Source organism: Bombina bombina, chromosome 3 (assembly GCF_027579735.1).
Source record: "Bombina bombina isolate aBomBom1 chromosome 3, aBomBom1.pri, whole genome shotgun sequence".
Lineage (NCBI taxonomy): Eukaryota > Metazoa > Chordata > Amphibia > Anura > Bombinatoridae > Bombina > Bombina bombina.
This window is the reverse complement of record NC_069501.1, coordinates 1,217,386,816-1,217,407,498: the sequence shown is the minus strand read 5'-3', so window position 1 is coordinate 1,217,407,498 and position 20,683 is coordinate 1,217,386,816. Positions and strand designations below refer to the sequence as shown.

Here is a 20,683-nt window from a genome sequence, read left to right as displayed (position 1 = left end):
TGCAATTTTAAGAGTGCTGCATCCCTCTGCAAGATATCTCACTATTTTTGACTTTTCTGAGCCTGTCAAGTCCTTCTTTTGACCCATTTTGCCAAAGGAAAGGAAGTTGCCTAATAATTATGCACACCTGATATAGGGTGTTGATGTCATTAGACCACACCCCTTCTCATTACAGAGATGCACATCACCTAATATGCTTAATTGGTAGTAGGCTTTCGAGCCTATACAGCTTGGAGTAAGACAACATGCATAAAGAGGATGATGTGGTCAAAATACTCATTTGCCTAATAATTCTGCACTCCCTGTACATATACACACACACAGATGCTCTCATACGCACACATACACATACAGATGATCTCTCTCACACACACACACACACATGCTCTGTCACTCACACAAACACATATACACACACACAGATGCTCTCTCATACTCACACATGCATACAGCTACAGAAGTGTTCTGATGACTGATTTGTTCCATTTATGTCTAGTGACATTATCAGTAGTATGTACAATTACATATACAAGCATATTCTGCTCAGTAGGGAAATCAGATTATAATTATGTATATCATGCACATGACACACATTCTCACACACATACACACACATGCTCTGTCACTCACACAAACACTCGTTCTCACACACATACACACACACATGCTCTGTCACTCACACAAACACACGTTCTCACACACATACACACACACATGCTCTGTCACTCACACAAACACTCATTCTCACACACATACACACACACACACATGCTCTGTCACTCACACAAACACACATTCTCACACACATACACACACACACATGCTCTGTCACTCACACAAACACAAATCCTCTCACACATACATACACACACACACACACACAGATGCTCTCATACTCACACATACACATAAAGATGGTCTCTCACACACACACACACACTCTTTCACTCACACAAACACACGTTCTCACACACACACACATGCTCTGTCACTCACACAAATACACGTTCTCACACACATACATATACACACACACAGATGCTCTCATACGCACACATACACATACAGATGATCTCTCTCACACACACACACACATGCTCTGTCACTCACACAAACACATATACACACACACAGATGCTGTCTCATACTCACACATGCATACAGCTACAGAAGTGTTCTGATGACTGATTTGTTCCATTTATGTCTTGTGACATTATCAGTAGTATGTACAATTACATATACAAGAATATTCTGCTCAGTAGGGAAATCAGATTATAAATATGTATATCATGCACATGACACACATTCTCACACACATACACACACATGCTCTGTCACTCACACAAACACACGTTCTCACACACATACATATACACACACACAGATGCTCTCATACTCACACATACACATACAGATGATCTCTCACACACACACACACATGCTCTGTCACTCACACAAACACACGTTCTCACACACATACACACACACGCTCTGTCACTCACACAAACACACATCCTCACACACATACATATACACACACACAGATGCTCTCTCATACTCACACATACACATACAGATGATCTCTCACACACACATGCTCTGTCACTCACACAAACACATGTTCTCACACACATACACACACACACATGCTCTGTCACTCACACAAACACACATCCTCACACACATACATATACACACACACACAGATGCTCTCTCATACTCACACATACACATACAGATGATCTCACACACACACACACACACATGCTCTGTCACTCACACAAACACACGTTCTCACACACATACACACACACACATGCTCTGTCACTCACACAAACACACATCCTCACACACATACATATACACACACACACAGATGCTCTCTCATACTCACACATGCATACAGCTTCAGCAGTGTTCTGATGACTGATTTGTTCCATTTATGTCTTGTGACATTATCAGTAGTATGTACAATTACATATACAAGAATATTCTGCTCAGTAGGGAAATCAGATTATAAATATGTATATCATGCACATGACACACATTCTCACACACATACACACACATGCTCTGTCACTCACACAAACACACGTTCTCACACACATACATATACACACACACAGATGCTCTCATACTCACACATACACATACAGATGATCTCTCACACACATACACACACACATGCTCTGTCACTCACACAAACACTCGTTCTCACACACATACACACACACACATGCTCTGTCACTCACACAAACACACATTCTCACACACATACACACACACACATGCTCTGTCACTCACACAAACACACATCCTCTCACACATACATATATACACACACACAGATGCTCTCATACTCACACATACACATAAAGATGGTCTCTCACACACACACACACTCTTTCACTCACACACACACACACACGTTCTCACACACACACACACATGCTCTGTCACTCACACAAATACACGTTCTCACACACATACATATACACACACAGATGCTCTCATACGCACACATACACATACAGATGATCTCTCTCACACACACACACACATGCTCTGTCACTCACACAAACACATATACACACACACAGATGCTCTCTCATACTCACACATGCATACAGCTACAGAAGTGTTCTGATGACTGATTTGTTCCATTTATGTCTTGTGACATTATCAGTAGTATGTACAATTACATATACAAGAATATTCTGCTCAGTAGGGAAATCAGATTATAAATATGTATATCATGCACATGACACACATTCTCACACACATACACACACATGCTCTGTCACTCACACAAACACACATTCTCACACACATACATATACACACACACACAGATGCTCTCATACTCACACATACACATACAGATGATCTCTCACACACACACACATGCTCTGTCACTCACACAAACACACGTTCTCACACACATACACACACACACATGCTCTGTCACTCACACAAACACACATCCTCACACACATACATATACACACACACACAGATGCTCTCTCATACTCACACATACACATACAGATGATCTCTCACACACACACACACACACATGCTCTGTCACTCACACAAACACACGTTCTCACACACATACACACACACACACACATGCTCTGTCACTCACACACACACACATCCTCACACACATACATATACACACACACAGATGCTCTCTCATACTCACACATACACATACAGATGATCTCTCACACACACACACACACATGCTCTGTCACTCACACAAACACACGTTCTCACACACATACACGCACACATGCTCTGTCACTCACACAAACACACATCCTCACACACATACATATACACACACACACACACAGATGCTCTCTCATACTCACACATACAGATGATCTCTCACACACACACACACACATGCTCTGTCACTCACACAAACACACGTTCTCACCCACATACACACACACATGCTCTGTCACTCACACAAACACACATCCTCACACACATACATATACACACACACAGATGCTCTCTCATACTCACACATGCATACAGCTTCAGCAGTGTTCTGATGAGCGATTTGTTCCATTTATGTGACATTATCAGTACAATTACATATACACACACACAGATGCTCTCATACTCACACATACACATACAGATGATCTCTCTCTCTCTCTCTCTCTCTCTCTCTCACACACACACACACATACTGTGTCACTCACACAAACACATATACACACACACAGATGCTCTCATACTCACACATACACATACAGATGATCTCTCTCACACACACACACACATGCTCTGTCACTCACACAAACACACGTTCTCACATACATATACACACACACACACAGATGCTCTCTCATACTCACACATGCATACAGCTTCAGAAGTGATCTGATGAGCGATTTATTCCATTTATGTGACATTATCAGTACAATTACATATACAAGCATATTCTGCTCAGTAGGGAAATCAGAATATAAATATGTATATCATGCACATAAATAAACTGTACTAACATGTTATCTGTGTGCATTACTGGTCTGGGGGATATAAATAACAACACATGCCTGTCTTTTGTATTCTGTAGGTGTTTTCCAAGCTGCTCTACCCAGTCGTACGAGATGGAGCTCTCTCAGTTCTCAGGTATATGTTGCTGAGTTACCAGCATTCACCTGAAGCATTCCATTTGGTAAGAATCACGTTACCCTCATCTCATTGTGCGGCACAGGCATAGCTAATCTATCAAGAAGACGTGATTACAGTGCTGGTATTTCATTTTGAATTATTTGACATGTCACAATCCAATCTCCCTACTCTCTGGGGCCTTCAGACTCGCCAGAAACACCAGTTATGAAGCAACGGTCTAAAGTTATTATTTAAAGTTTGCCCTAGTTTATGAAGCAGTGAATGCTGCTTCGGAGGCCCATCGTTTCGTGCTCACCTGAAACATAAGTTAAGAAGCAGCGGTCATAAGACCCCTGCTCCTAAACCTGTCCACCACCTTTTTAGGTGGCCTAATGAAATCATCCCGATCCGATCGGGATGATTGACAGCCCCTGCTAGCGGCCGATTGGCTGCCAGTGAGCAGGCGGCATTGCATATGCATTTCACCAGAAATGCTTGTGCAATGATAAATACCGACAACTTATGTTGTCCGTATTTAGCAATGTTGAGCGGACAACCAGGATTCATTGAGTCGTAAGACATTCCCTATGTCCCAGGCACAGGATATAATACATGCCAAATCACAATACCAGTATCCTACTGTGTGTGTGTGTACCTGTGTATGTGTGTGTAACTGTATGTATGCAGACATCCCAACCTGCAAAAACTAATTTCAGGGAGGTGGCTTCACCCACTACTTCGCCCCCCCCCCCCCCACAGTTATATATTGGACACCTTGAAACCCTAAATAAGATAGAGACTTATCATTAACGTAGCTTCCCACTAAAGTCACATTAAAAAAATGTAGCTTTATTGCACAACTACATACAACAAACCTATTTTTTAGTGATCGTACGCTTGTTGAATGCTTAAATATTTTAGAATACGAAGTTTAATTACGTGCAGTAAATAAGGTAGTATCTGTGTTTTATTTGATTAAAATCAGTGGGGGCTTTTTGGTTACTGATGCATGCTTTGAGGGTTCTATAACGTCCCACAACTAAAGGCATTCCTTAAAGAAACACTTTTCCAGATTTGGGCCACATTGGATCATGGTACTTGGAATTTCTGGGAGAATGTATTCCATTTGCTGGCATCAGGGAGCCGCTATTACAATCAGGGAGACTCCCTGAACTTCAGGGAGAGTTGGGATGTCTGTGTATGTGTATGTATGTATGTATGTATGTGTATGTAAGTGTGTGTAACTGTATGTATGTGTGTTTGTAACTGTATGTATGTTTGTGTGTGTGATTGTATGTATGTGTATGTAAGTATGTGTGTGTAACTGTATGTATGTCTATGTATGTGTGTGTGTGTGTAACTGTAAGTATGTGTGTGTGTAACTGTATTTATGTGTATATATGTGTATGTAAGTATACAGTTTATGTGTGTGTGTAACTGTATGTATGTGTATGTATGTAAGTATATATGTGTGTGTGTGTAACTGTATGTATGAGTAGGTGTGTGTGTAACTGTATGTGTGTGTGTGTGTGTAACTGTATGTATGTGTATGTATGTGTGTGTGTGTGTGTAACTGTATGTATGTGTATGTAAGTATATGTGTGTGTGTGTAACTGTATGTATGTGTATGTAAGTATATATGTGTGTGTGTGTGCGTGTAACTGTGTATGTAAGTATAATGTATATATGTGTGTGTGTGTGTAACTGTATGTACAGTATGTGTATGTAAGTATATATGTGTGGGTATGTGTAACTGTATGTATGTGTATGTATGTATGTGTGTGTAACTGTATGTATGTGTGTGTAAGTATATATATGTGTGTGTGTATGTAACTGTGTATGTAAGTATGTATGTGTGTGTATGTACTTTTTAGTATGTTTGTATGTATGTATTTGTTCGTGTGTGTGTAACTGTATGTATGTGTATGTAAATATATGTGTGTGTATCTGTGTGTGTGTGACTGTATGTGTATGTAAGTATGTATGTGTGTGTGTGTATGTATTTGTTAGTATGTGTGTGTGTATGTGTGTGTATGTGTGCATATGCATGTGTATGTATATCTGTGTGAAAGTATCTCTGTGTGTGACAGTGTGTATCTGTGACTGTGTGTGAGAGAGAGTGTATGTATGTGTGAGAGAGTTTACCTCTGTGTACTTGTGTAAGAGAGTACATTTGTGTGTGTGTGTGAGAGAGAGAGAGAGAGAGAGAGAGAGAAAAAGAGAGAGTGTGTCTTTCTATGTGTTTGTGTTAGAAAGAGCAAATGTGTGTTTTTGTGTGTGACAGCGAATATATGTGTGTGTGTAGGAGACAGACATAAAGAGAGTGCTTTTTGCCATAACTTAAAGGGACCTCTAGTCAAAATTAAACTTTCATATTCAGATAGGACTTGTAATTTTAATCAACTTTCCAATTTACTTTTATATCATCAAATTTGCTTTGTTCTCTTGGTATTCTTAGTTGAAACTATACCTAGGTAGGCTCATATGCTAATTTCTAACCCCTTGAGGGCTGCCTCTTATCACATGCTTTTAAATTGCTTTTCACAACAAGAGACTGAAAGTACACGTTGGTCATATAGATAACACTGTGTTAACGCTCAGGGAGTTATTTAAGATTTAGCACAACACAATACTAAATGCAAGTCAATAGATAATAAATAAAAAGTCATGTGATCAGGGGGCTGTCAGAAGATGCTTAGATACAAGGTAATCACAGAGGTAAAAAGTGTATTAATATAACTGTGTTGGTTATGCAAAACTGGGGAATGGGTAATAAAAGGATTAGGTTTCTTTTAAAACAGTAAAAATTCTATTGCAGACTGTCCCTTTAAAGGGACACTCAAGTCAAAATAAAGTTATATGATTCAGAAAGCACATGCAATTTTAAGACACTTTCCAATTTACTTCCATTATCAAATTTTGAACAATCTTGTTATATTTACACTTACTGTGGAACAAGATCGTACTGAGCATGTGCACAAGCTCACAGGGTATACATATACTAGTCTGTGATTGGCTGATGTCTGTCACATGATACAGGGGGCTGGAAAATATGAGAAAAAATAAATTTGTCAGAAAAAAATCTACTGCTTTCAGTGGTATGATTTATTGGAGAAAATTATTAGTGCCCCCCAGTTTTGATTGTGTTATCTTATGTGCCCCCCTATGTATTGTTCCTAGAGTCGCCACTGCCTAAAGAAAGGTCAGAAAATGCGAGGAAGCTCATCTGCAAAAGAAGCACTCCAGCATCCCCTCAGACTCTCCATATTAATTGTATCTACCTTTCCTTTTTAGATAATTCCTCACGTACCTCAGATGATTTCTTTTCTCACTATTGAAACCTCAAATTCTGCAAGCAGTTGCCTGGAACAGCTCTCTGAACTGTTTCACTGTCTGATTTATCGATTCTCAGGGTATCCTGACCTTTATGAGCCGGTTATAGATGCAATAAAGGTGAGTCTTATGGAACTATGTATTATGATACCTTGTACTCATAGATTGGATACTCTTTTAACCCAGACTTTCAGTCATCACCAAAGAGATATAAAACTCCTCAGTATCTTTTTTTATTGAGAAATTTCACTAGAGATCTTTCCTCATATTATTTCATGTGCTGCAGATGTTTATGTAGGAACTAGAAGGACTTGTCACACACTTGTTATATATTGGGAAAATAATTAAAACTTCTATTTTTGCCAAATACCAAAGCAGTTTTGTTATTATAATAAAGATTTGAGGCAAAAGTGCAAACTTCATTATTTGTTTCTGGATATTTATATGAATAAAATAATAGCACAATGTGAGTTTAGGTGAGACTAAGTACTACAGGGATATTAAATCTACGTAAAGAGCACATACTGTATGTTTTTAGGCCTGTTTAGGTAGGAGCACCTCAGTCACTACTGCATCTTTTGAATTCAGAATTAAAATATTAGAACCACGTGCAACTGCATTTAGCAGTTGTGCATGCTCAGTATATGTGTGATTACTAACTACATAACTGATTTATGCATATATATTTGTATATTGTATGTTGAATTATAGATTATATACTTGTCTTCTGTATATGTGTTATTCCTGGCTATATATTTGCCAGCTGTTTATGGGATTACAGGATATATTACAGCCTATGGACTAGATTATAAGTGACGTACAAGTGAGCAAAACCCAATTCACACTAAATTCAGGACTTCACATATCACAATCATGTTAACTTCTCCCCATAGACTTCAATGGAGCAGGCTTTAAAAAAAATCTAGCACTTATCGCTTGCGCGCTAACCTGACAACACGTAAGACCTACAGTATTAAACCCAAAGCTAGTTATAAAAAGTTGGATATTCCAATGTTCTTCACATAGAAGAAAATGTTCTTTTTATTTTTTTAACATATGTTAATTTTTTTGTAAAATATCTATCTATATATCTACACTGATCAGCCACAAGATTAAAACCACCTACCTAATATCGTGTAGGTCCCTCTTGTGCTACAAAAACAGATCTGATGCGTCGAGGCATGGACTCCACAAGACCTCTGAACATGTCCATGGATCGGATTTGTTGTTCCAGCACTTCCCACAGATGCTCAATCGGATTGAGATCTGTGGAATATGGAGGCCAAGGCAACACCTTGAACTTTTTGTCCTGTCCCTCAAACCATTCCTGAACAATTTTTGCAGTGTAGCAGGGTGAAATATCCTGCTGAAAGATGCCACTGCCATCAGGGAACACCATTGATATGAAGGGGTGTAGGGGTCTGCAACAATCAATAGGTAGGTGGCACATATCAAAGTAGCATTCACATGAATGCCAGGACCCAAGGTTTCCCAGCAGAACATTGCCCAGAGAATAACACTGCCTCCGTCTGTCTGCCTTCTGCCCATAGTGCATCCTGCTGCCATCACTTCCCCAGGTAAACAACGGACACGCACCCAGCCATCCACTTGATCTAAAAGAAAATATGATTCATCAGACCAGGCAACCTTCTTCCATTGCTCCATGGTCCAGTTCCGACGCTCACGCCCCATTGAAGACGCTTTCAGTGGTGGACAGGGGTCATCATGGGCACTCTGACCGGTCTGCGGCTACACAGCCCCATACGCAGAAAACTGCAATGCACTGTGTGTTCTGACACCTTTCTATCATGGCCAGCATTCATTATTTCAGCAATTTCAGCTACAGTAGCTCTTCTGTTTGATCAGACCAGATGGGATAGCCTTCACTCCCCACGTGCATCAAAGAGCCTTGGGCGACCATGAGCCTGACGTTGGTTCACCACTTGTCCTTCCTTGCACCACTTTTGCTAGGTACTAACCACTGCATACAGGAAACACCCCACAAAAATTGCCATTTTGGAGATGCTCTGACCCAGTTGTCTATTTGGCCCTTGTCAAAGTCACACAAAGTCATTTTTCCTGCTTCTAACACATGAAATTCAAGAACTGACTGTTCACTTGCTGCTTAATATAACCTATCCCTAGACAGGTGCCATTGTGACAATATAATCATTGTTATTCACTTCACCTGTCAGTGATTTTAATGTTGTGGCTGATCAGTGTATATGAATATATAGGTGTGTATATATATATATATATATATATATATATATAAATATATATATATATATATATATATATATATATATACATATATTTAAAAATATTTTCATTTTCTTCTAAGTGAAGAAAATTGTAATGTAAAATATTTACATTAAATACATAGAATAACACATAATAAAATATTAAAATTGATTAAAAATGATTTTTCAAGTTTTGAGGTATTTAACTGGAAAGGGCTGCACAATCGTAATATTGCTTATCACAACCCCCTTTTAATCTAGCCCTATGTATGTGGTGTTACTGCCTATTTACCTGTTCTGTATACAGTATGTGGGTATACTGGCTGCATGTCAGCCATCTGTAAATTAGATGGCTGCATATGGGGGATGATTGCCTTATTTCTGCCCTTAATTCTGCCCTTATTAAGTGAACGATAATTAAAACTCTTGTAAATTGCAATGGTTATAAATACATGTACTATTGATCTCTTAGATAGGATACACTCCACATTTATAGCACTGATCGTCATATATAAAAATATGGATATTAACTGCACTCTCAGGCTAGACTGGTTACAGATCACAGAAAATAGGCAGCTTGGTGTCCCACCCATAATGTGGACAGCGTTCCTGGAAAAGACCAGGTGCCCTAGACACATACTGGATTGTTGGTATATATATTTATATGCATTTAACTCAGGTAGAATGTAGACCTATATTTGATATCAAATATGTGTGTATGTGTAACAGAAGTCTACATTGTAAAGAAGGATGTAATTGACACAGGTGGTGGCACAAATGGGAAGCAATAAGCTAACAACAGGGGCAAGGTCTTTAGATTAGCAAATTAACGGCTAGATTAGGAGTTTTGCGGTATGAGTGAAAAAGCAGCGTTAAGGCTCATAACGCTGCTTTTTCACTACCGCTGGTATTACGAGTCTTACAGGTTTAGGGGCACCGCACACTTTTTTGGCCTTAGCGCAAATCAACTTAAGCAATTTGCGTAAAGTCTTTTATCAATGGGACTTCCACAGCGCCGGTATTACGAGTCTGCCTTGGAGGCCAAAAAGTGAGCGGTACACCCTATACCGCCAATATCAATACCGTAAACTGAAAGTCAGTAGTTATGAGTTTTACGCTACAAAGCTGTAACATAAAACTCATAACTAAAGTTCTAAAAAGTACACTAACACCCATAAACTACATATCGCCACCACTAGAATAAACATATTAACCCCTAAACTGCCGCACTCCCACCTAGCAAACACTAGTTAAATATTATTAACCCCTAATCTGCCTCCCCTAACACCGCCGCCACCTACCTACATTTATTTACCCCTAATCTGCCGCCCCCAACATCACCGCCACTATAGTAAATTTATTAACCCCTAAACCTAAGTCTAACCCTAACCCTAATACCCCCTAACTTAAATATAATTAAAATAAATCTAAATAAAACCTACTATCATTACCTAAATAATTCCTATTTAAAACTAAATACTTACCTGTAAAATAAACCCTAAGCTAGCTACAATATAACTAATAGTTGCATTGTAGCTAGCTTAGGTTTTATTTTTATTTTACAGGTAAGTTCGTATTAATTTTAACTAGGTAGAATAGTTACTAAATAGTTATTAACTATTTACTAACTACCTAGCTAAAATAAATACAAATTTACCTGTAAAATAAAACCTAACCTGCCTTACACTAACACCTAACCTTACACTGCAATTAAATAAATTACCTATATAAAACTCATAACTAAAGTTCTAAAAAGTACACTAACACTCATAAACTACATATCGCCACCACTAGAATAAACATATTAACCCCTAAACTGCCGCACTCCCACCTAGCAAACACTAGTTAAATATTATTAACCCCTAATCTGCCTCCCCTAACACCGCCGCCACCTACCTACATTTATTTACCCCTAATCTGCCGCCCCCAACATCGCCGCCACTATAGTAAATTTATTAACCCCTAAACCTAAGTCTAACCCTAACCCTAATACCCCCTAACTTAAATATAATTAAAATAAATCTAAATAAAACCTACTATCATTACCTAAATAATTCCTATTTAAAACTAAATACTTACCTGTAAAATAAACCCTAAGCTAGCTACAATATAACTAATAGTTGCATTGTAGCTAGCTTAGGTTTTATTTTTATTTTACAGGTAAGTTTGTATTAATTTTAACTAGGTAGAATAGTTACTAAATAGTTATTAACTATTTACTAACTACCGAGCTAAAATAAATACAAATTTACCTGTAAAATAAAACCTAACCTGCCTTACACTAACACCTAACCTTACACTGCAATTAAATAAATTACCTATATTAAATACAATGACCTAATTTACAAAAAACAAACACTAAATTACACAAAATAAAAAAAGAAATTATCAGATATTTAAACTAATTACACCTAATCTAATAGCCCTATCAAAATAACCCCCCCAAAATAAAAAAAACCCTAGCCTAAACTAAACTACCAATAGCCCTTAAAAGGGCCTTTTGCGGGGCATTGCCCCAAAGAAATCAGCTCTTTTACCTATAGAAAAAAATACAAACACCCCCCCAACAATAAAACCCACCACCCACACAACCAACCCCCCTAATAAAATCCTAACTAAAAAAAAACAAGCTCCCCATTGCCCTGAAAAAGGCATTTGGATGGGCATTGCCCTAAAAAGGGCATTTAGCTCTTTTTCAATTGCCCAAACCCTAATCTAAAAATAAAACCAACCCAATAAACCCTTAAAAAATCCTAACACTAATCCCTGAAGATCCACTTACAGTTTTGAAGACCGGACATCCATCCTAAACGAAGCCAGGAGAAGTCTTCATCCAAGCGGCAAGAAGTCCTCAATGAAGCCGGGAGAAGTCTTCATCCAAGCCGGCAGAAGTGGTCCTCCGGACAGGCAGAAGTCTTCATCCAGACGGCATCTTCTATCTTCATCCATCCGGAGTGGAGCGGGTCCATCTTCAAGACATCCGGTACAGAGCATCCTCTTCAATCAAAGTCTTCTTCCAGAATGAAGGTTCCTTTAAGTGACGTCATCTAAGATGGCGTCCCTTGAATTCTGATTGGCTGATAGAATTCTATCAGCCAATCGAAATTAAAAGTGAAAGTGAAGTGACAATCAGCCAATAGAATGCAAGCTCAATCCTATTGGCTGATTGGCTCAGCCAATAGGATTGAAGCTCACCTTTAATTCCGATTGGCTGATAGAATTCTATCAGCCAATCAGAATTCAAGGAACGCCATCTTGGATGACGTCACTTAAAGGAACCTTCATTCTGGAAGAAGACTTCGATTGAAGAGGATGCTCCGTGCCGGATGTCTTGAAGATGGACACGCTCCACGTCGGATGGATGAAGATAGAAGATGCCGACTGGATGAAGACTTCTGCCCATCTGGAGTTAAAATAAGTAAAAATATACCTGTAAAATAAATCCTAACCTAAATTACAATTACACCTAACACTACACTATCATTAAATTAATTACTTAAACTAACTACAATTAAACACAATTAAATTAAATAAACTAAAGTACAAAAAAAACAAACACTAAATTACAGAAAATAAAACAATAATTAAATTTTTTTAAAACTAATTACAATCCCCCTAATCTAATCCCCCTAATAAAATAAAAAAGACCCCCAAAATAATAAAAATCCCTACCCTATACTAAATTGCAAATAGCTCTTAAAAGGGCTTTTTGCGGGGCATTGCCCCAAAGTAATCAGCTCTTTTACCAGTAAAAAAAAATACAATACCCCCCCAACATTAAAACCCACCACCCACACACCCAACCCTACTCTTAAACCCACCCAATACCCCCTTAATAAAACCTAACACTAACCCCTTGAAGATCACCCTACCTTGAGCCGTCTTCACCCAGCCGGGCACAAGTGGTCCTCTAGAGGGGCAAAAGGCTTCATCCGATCCGGGCAGAAGAGGACCTCCAGACGGGCAGTAGGCTTCATCCAGGCGGCATCTTCTATCTTCATCCATCCGGAGCGGAGCAGGTCCATCTTGAAGCCAGCCGATGCGGAGCATCCTCTTCTTCCGACGACTCCCGACGAATGAAGGTTCCTTTAAATGACGTCATCCAAGATGGCGTCCCTTGAATTCCGATTGGCTGATAGCATTCTATAGCCAATCGGAATTAAGGTAGGAAAAATCCTATTGGATTATCCAATCGGCCAATAGGATTGAACTTCAATCATATTGGCTGATCCAATCAGCCAATAGGATTGAGCTTGCATTCTATTGGCTGTTCCAATCAGCCAATAGAATGCAAGCTCAATTCTATTGGCTGATTGCATCAGCCAATAGGATTTTTCCTACCTTAATTCCAATTGACTGATAGAATCCTATCAGCCAATCGGAATTCATGGGACACCATCTTGGATGACGTCATTTAAAGGAACCTTCATTCGTCGGGAGTCGTCAGAAGAAGAGGATGCTCCACGTCGGCTGGCTTCAAGATGGACCTGCTCCACTCCGGATGGATGAAGATAGAAGATGCCGCCTGGATGAAGCCTTCTGCCCGTCTGGAGGTCCCCTTCTGCCCGGATTGGATGAAGCCTTCTGCCCCTCTGGAGGACCACTTGTGCCCGGCTGGGTGAAGATGGCTCAAGGTAGGGTGATCTTCAAGGGGTTAGTTAGTGTTAGGTTTTTTTAAGGAGAGATTTGGTGGGTTTTAGAGTAGGGTTCGGTGTGTGGGTGGTAGGTTTTAATGTTGGGGGGGTATTGTAATTTTTTTTACAGGTAAAAGAGCTGATTACTTTGGGGCAATGCCCCACAAAAAGCCCTTTTAAGGGCTATTTGTAATTTAGTATAGGGTAGGGAATTTTATTATTTTGGGGGTCTTTTTTATTTTATTAGGGGGATTAGATTAGGTGTAATTAGTTTAAAAAAATTGTAATTATTTTTTAATTTTCTGTAATTTAGTGGGGTTTTTTTTGTACTTTAGTTTATTTAATTTAATTGTATTTAATTGTAGCTAGTTTAGGTAATTAATTTAATGATAGTGTAGTGTTAGGTGTAATTGTAATTTAGGTTAGGATTTATTTTACAGGTATATTTGTACTTATTTTAACTAGGAAGTTATTAAATAGTTAATAACTATTTAATAACTATTGTACCTAGTTAAAATAAATACAAAAAATAGGAACCCCTAGGGGAACCGTGAACGGGGTGCGCTGACAAAAATTATATGTTGGTAACAGCAAGTATAAGTGATTAATGTCTATGGACAAACCATATTAGTCCATATGAAGAAATGGTGCTGTGTCTTTTGAAACAATCAAAATGTGCTGGCGGCAAAGCTCCTCTGGACTTCGGGTGGAAGGTGTCTGTAAATTAGAAATAACAAAGAGGGCGCCACATAGCGTAATATTGTAGATTCAAAGCCAAAATAGGAGAATAATGTAAAGGCTTACCAGAGGTAATGGCACCGTATTGTAACCGGTGCTGACAGGCAGGCTAACACTTTCAGTGGCTAGCACACTGGGTGGTCTCCGGCAAGCTGTACACAGGTGATGTTCAGCGTTTCTTTGATTGGCGTCTGTGCGGCTGAAACCTGAGACACTGCGGTAGAGCAGATACTTTGATACCTTATCCAGGAAGGCTCAAAGGGAGAACAAAGGCAAAAAACAAATGGACAACTTCCGTATATTTAAAATCAGTAAGTTTTAATCCATAAAAACTGCTACGCGTTTCTAGACCATAAACCGGTCTTTTCTTCAGGCATACAAACAATGGATACAAATTCTTTAAAATATTTACCTAATATACAATTAAAAACGGAAGTTGTCATAGTTTTCAAAAAAGGACCAATGGGATATGAGTGAATATTCTGAATCTTATTCATGTTGATTGGGCTCAATAGCCTGTGTACTTCATTAACATTCGCAACCAATATCCCAATGAAATATTTTTGAGTTACACATCTTTATCTGCTGCAATAAACTTAAATGTTCTAAATAATACCTGCATAAAAATGTACAATAAAATGTTTAATTTGCAGATCTAAATGCTATATGAATCATGTATGATTATGTTCTTACTCTGTGTGATGCCATGTGATAAAGAAAATAAAATAGTTAACTAGCAAATGTCTTGTATTTAAATTGACTGTGAGGTGTGTTAAGGTTGTTCCGGTTTGAACTATGAAAGGATATGCGTGAAAGTATATAATGAAAAAAGATAGTATGTATTGGGCATGAACCAGCAATGTTGTTAAGAAAATAAGATAATAAAATTTGTGTCATATAAAATTGTAACATATACGTCAAAATTATGCTCAATTTTGGCATGATAGGCTATAAAAATTGGATATAATTGCAATTTGCTAAAATAACAAAATACTTGCAATAAATGGCAACAAGTGAATAAAATTCTATTCTATCTATCACTCGGATTGATCTGAGGGGCTAAAAAATTGATATAATATTAACTTGAATAAAGCAAGACCTACAGCTGTGAATATCAATACACAGAGGTTCTTAAGCATGCATGTTTAATAAAAGCATGTAAGTGTTAGTGTAAATAGCTAGTATTTCTGTATGTGTATCTGGTATTACACTTCTGTAATGAATAATTCAAGCGAAAACTTTTCTTTGTTTGACTAATTTTCATCTCGTAATGTCTGAGCTTCCGTAAACCTACAGCTGTGGATATCAATACACAGAGGTTCTTCAACATGCATGTTTAATAAAAGCATGTAAGTGTTAGTGTAAATAGCTAGTATTTCTGTATGTGTATCTGGTATTATACTTCTATAATAAATAATTCAAGCGAAAACTTTTCTTTGTTTAACTAATTTTCATCTCGTAATGTCTGAGCTTCTGTAAATAAAAAGGTGGATGAAACATGTCTATTAAATATGTGTTCTTATTTTTTATTTTTTATTTGGAAAATTAATGACCAGTGGAAGTTAAAGATACTATTGTTGAAATATGGTATCCATAGTTTGATGGTCTTGTTCTATGTAAAAATGTTTATAATGTTTATGCATGGAATAAGGTCATTCTTTCGAATTTCCTGTTGTGAGAATTTATGGAATCCATTCAATATAATAGAAACTTGGCTTAAAGGTCATCTCAGGGTATTAGAATTGATATGATGTATTTTGAAATAAAGAGATAATCCAACATATTTAATATCTGGTGTAGTCCCTTTTATCGGTTACTATTTGCATAATAATAATATTGTAAACTGGATTGTATTAATCTGGTGCGCCTAATGTAACCATGTTTCCATATATTGCTTAATAAAATAAAACATATATTAGAACTGTTACATCGGTCTATAGGATATGTTTGATGTTTAAGTGATGAAAGAATGTATTGAATGTGATCAAATTCCATTATGTATGTATTATAGAAAACTAATGGAAATCTACTAAGAGTGCCCTAATGATAGCCATATTCTGCATGATTGTTAGAATATATGTATCATAGGTCAAAGGTTTGATTGTTAGTTAAATGCTGCCAGATCCAAATTCACGTTTAAACCATCAGGAAAAAGTGTTTTTAACTTAAAGATCCAGAAAGTTTCTCGTTGTCTGAGTTTGTTCGTTCTGTTGTAATCTGCAGACCTAGGAATGAAATCTATAGGTGTGTATTTGTAAGTGTATGGATTACCTTGGTGTTTGCTCAGACAATGGTTTGGCACACTGTGTTTAATTTTCGTTTTCTTGCAGTTTTTGCAATTCCGCAAGTGTTCACCCCACCTTGTTTTTACTTTTCTGCAGGTGCGGCCTACGTATTGTAGGCCGCAAATACACTCCAATAGGTATACCACAAAAGAAGAATTGCAGTTATAAAATCCCTGAATGGGATATATGTCACCGGTAGTGTAGGATCTAAAAGATTTGCTACCATGTTTGATATACTGGCAAGAATTGCAACTGGTTTTCCCGCATTTGTATGTTCCTTGCAGACCAAATATCCCATTTTTGGTTTGTATATTATTTTTAAATCGTTGTTGGGTATGTTTGACTATTTTACTTGGTGCTAGTTTACTTCTCAAGGTAGGTGCTCTCCTGTAGACTATCTTTGGTCTATCTTGTACAATGTTTTTTAGAACAGGATCTCTTTGAATAACGTGCCAATGTTTGTATATTATCTGATTTATTTTATGAAAATAGCTATTGTATTGTGTAATGAACATGGTCTTATCTTGATTTATTGCACTGTTGGTTGCTCTTTTGCTTTTACTGTTATTGGATAAAATCTCATTTCTGTTTAGTTTTTTTGTTCTTGTTAGTGCATTATCTAAAATATGAACCGGGTAATTTCTTTCTATAAATCTATTGTAAATGATCTGACTTTGTTCAAGAAAGATGTTAAAATCTGAACAATTTCTCCTAATGCGTCTGAACTGACTGTACGGTACGTTGTTAATCCAACTTCTATGGTGGTTGCTATGGTATTCTAAATAGCTATTGCTATCAACATCCTTAAAAAATGTTTTCGATATGATGGTCCAATTGGGACCCCAACTGAGTATCAGATCTAGGTATTCTATTGATTCTGCTTGAATGTTAGCTGTGAATGTAATCCCCATATTGTTGTTGTTGAGATGTGTTATGAATGATTCTGCTGCTTCTAGGCTACCATTCCAAATCAGAATGAGATCATCTATGTAAAGGCCATAGAATACCAGGCTCCCCCCGAGGTTCGCTTGATGTATGTAAATCTCCTCAAAATAACCCATGAAGAGATTCGCGAAACTCGGGGCGAACCTGGTACCCATGGCCGTTCCCTTGGTCTGTAAATAATAACGATCTAAATATAAAAAATAATTGTGTTGTAAAATATATTTAATGCATTCTAGAATATATGTTCTTTGGTCCTCAGGTAAGAAAGGGTCCTGTTCTAAAAAATGTGAAACTGCCATCAATCCTAAGTTGTGTGTGATATTTGAATACAGCGAACTGACATCACATGTAATCCATAATTTCTTGTCATTGGTAAAGGTGAGGTTGTGTAATAATTGTAAAAGGTGTGTGCTGTCTCTGATATAGGATGGAAGTGTGGTGACAAATTTCTGTAGAAATTTGTCAATATAGAAAGATAAGTTATAAGTCAGATTGCCAATTCCTGCTATGATGGGACGTCCGGGGGGGTTATTTTTGTCCTTATGGATTTTCGGAAGATGATAGTAATGCGCTATGCTAGGATTGTCTATTTTCAAAAATTCCCTTTCTTCTTTGTTTAAAATACCCTGTAATGCGCCTTTGTCTATTAATTTCTGATATGTTAGTTTGAAATTGGGGGTTGGATACAATAGCTATTTTCATAAAATAAATCAGATAATATACAAACATTGGCACGTTATTCAAAGAACATATATTCTAGAATGCATTAAATATATTTTACAACACAATTATTTTTTATATTTAGATCGTTATTATTTACAGACCAAGGGAACGGCCATGGGTACCAGGTTCGCCCCGAGTTTCGCGAATCTCTTCATGGGTTATTTTGAGGAGATTTACATACATCAAGCGAACCTCGGGGGGAGCCTGGTATTCTATGGCCTTTACATAGATGATCTCATTCTGATTTGGAATGGTAGCCTAGAAGCAGCAGAATCATTCATAACACATCTCAACAACAACAATATGGGGATTACATTCACAGCTAACATTCAAGCAGAATCAATAGAATACCTAGATCTGATACTCAGTTGGGGTCCCAATTGGACCATCATATCGAAAACATTTTTTAAGGATGTTGATAGCAATAGCTATTTAGAATACCATAGCAACCACCATAGAAGTTGGATTAACAACGTACCGTACAGTCAGTTCAGACGCATTAGGAGAAATTGTTCAGATTTTAACATCTTTCTTGAACAAAGTCAGATCATTTACAATAGATTTATAGAAAGAAATTACCCGGTTCATATTTTAGATAATGCACTAACAAGAACAAAAAAACTAAACAGAAATGAGATTTTATCCAATAACAGTAAAAGCAAAAGAGCAACCAACAGTGCAATAAATCAAGATAAGACCATGTTCATTACACAATACAATAGCTATTTTCATAAAATAAATCAGATAATATACAAACATTGGCACGTTATTCAAAGAGATCCTGTTCTAAAAAACATTGTACAAGATAGACCAAAGATAGTCTACAGGAGAGCACCTACCTTGAGAAGTAAACTAGCACCAAGTAAAATAGTCAAACATACCCAACAACGATTTAAAAATAATATACAAACCAAAAATGGGATATTTGGTCTGCAAGGAACATACAAATGCGGGAAAACCAGTTGCAATTCTTGCCAGTATATCAAACATGGTAGCAAATCTTTTAGATCCTACACTACCGGTGACATATATCCCATTCAGGGATTTTATAACTGCAATTCTTCTTTTGTGGTATACCTATTGGAGTGTATTTGCGGCCTACAATACATAGGCCGCACCTGCAGAAAAGTAAAAACAAGGTGGGGTGAACACTTGCGGAATTGCAAAAACTGCAAGAAAACGAAAATTAAACACAGTGTGCCAAACCATTGTCTGAGCAAACACCAAGGTAATCCATACACTTACAAATACACACCTATAGATTTCATTCCTAGGTCTGCAGATTACAACAGAACGAACAAACTCGGACAATGAGAAACTTTCTGGATCTTTAAGTTAAAAACACTTTTTCCTGATGGTTTAAACGCGAATTTGGATCTGGCAGCATTTAACTAACAATCAAACCTTTGACCTATGATACATATATTCTAACAATCATGCAGAATATGGCTATCATTAGGGCACTCTTAGTAGATTTCCATTAGTTGATTAAATTAGTTTTCTATAATACATACATAATGGAATTTGATCACATTCAATACATTCTTTCATCACTTAAACATCAAACATATCCTATAGACCGATGTAACAGTTCTAATATATGTTTTATTTTATTAAGCAATATATGGAAACATGGTTACATTAG

At 37.4% G+C, this 20,683-nt stretch overlaps 1 protein-coding gene across 1 annotated transcript in view; it reads left to right on the top strand.

The window, feature by feature from the left end:
- USP35 (ubiquitin specific peptidase 35) overlaps positions 1 to 20,683 on the top strand; it is a 124,609-nt gene that overhangs the window by 40,915 nt on the left and 63,011 nt on the right. Inside the window, exons 4-5 of the mRNA XM_053705077.1 lie at positions 4,100 to 4,201; positions 7,432 to 7,590. Of these exons, the coding sequence (XP_053561052.1) occupies positions 4,100 to 4,201; positions 7,432 to 7,590 (261 nt within the window). The remainder of the gene's footprint in view (positions 1 to 4,099; positions 4,202 to 7,431; positions 7,591 to 20,683) is intronic.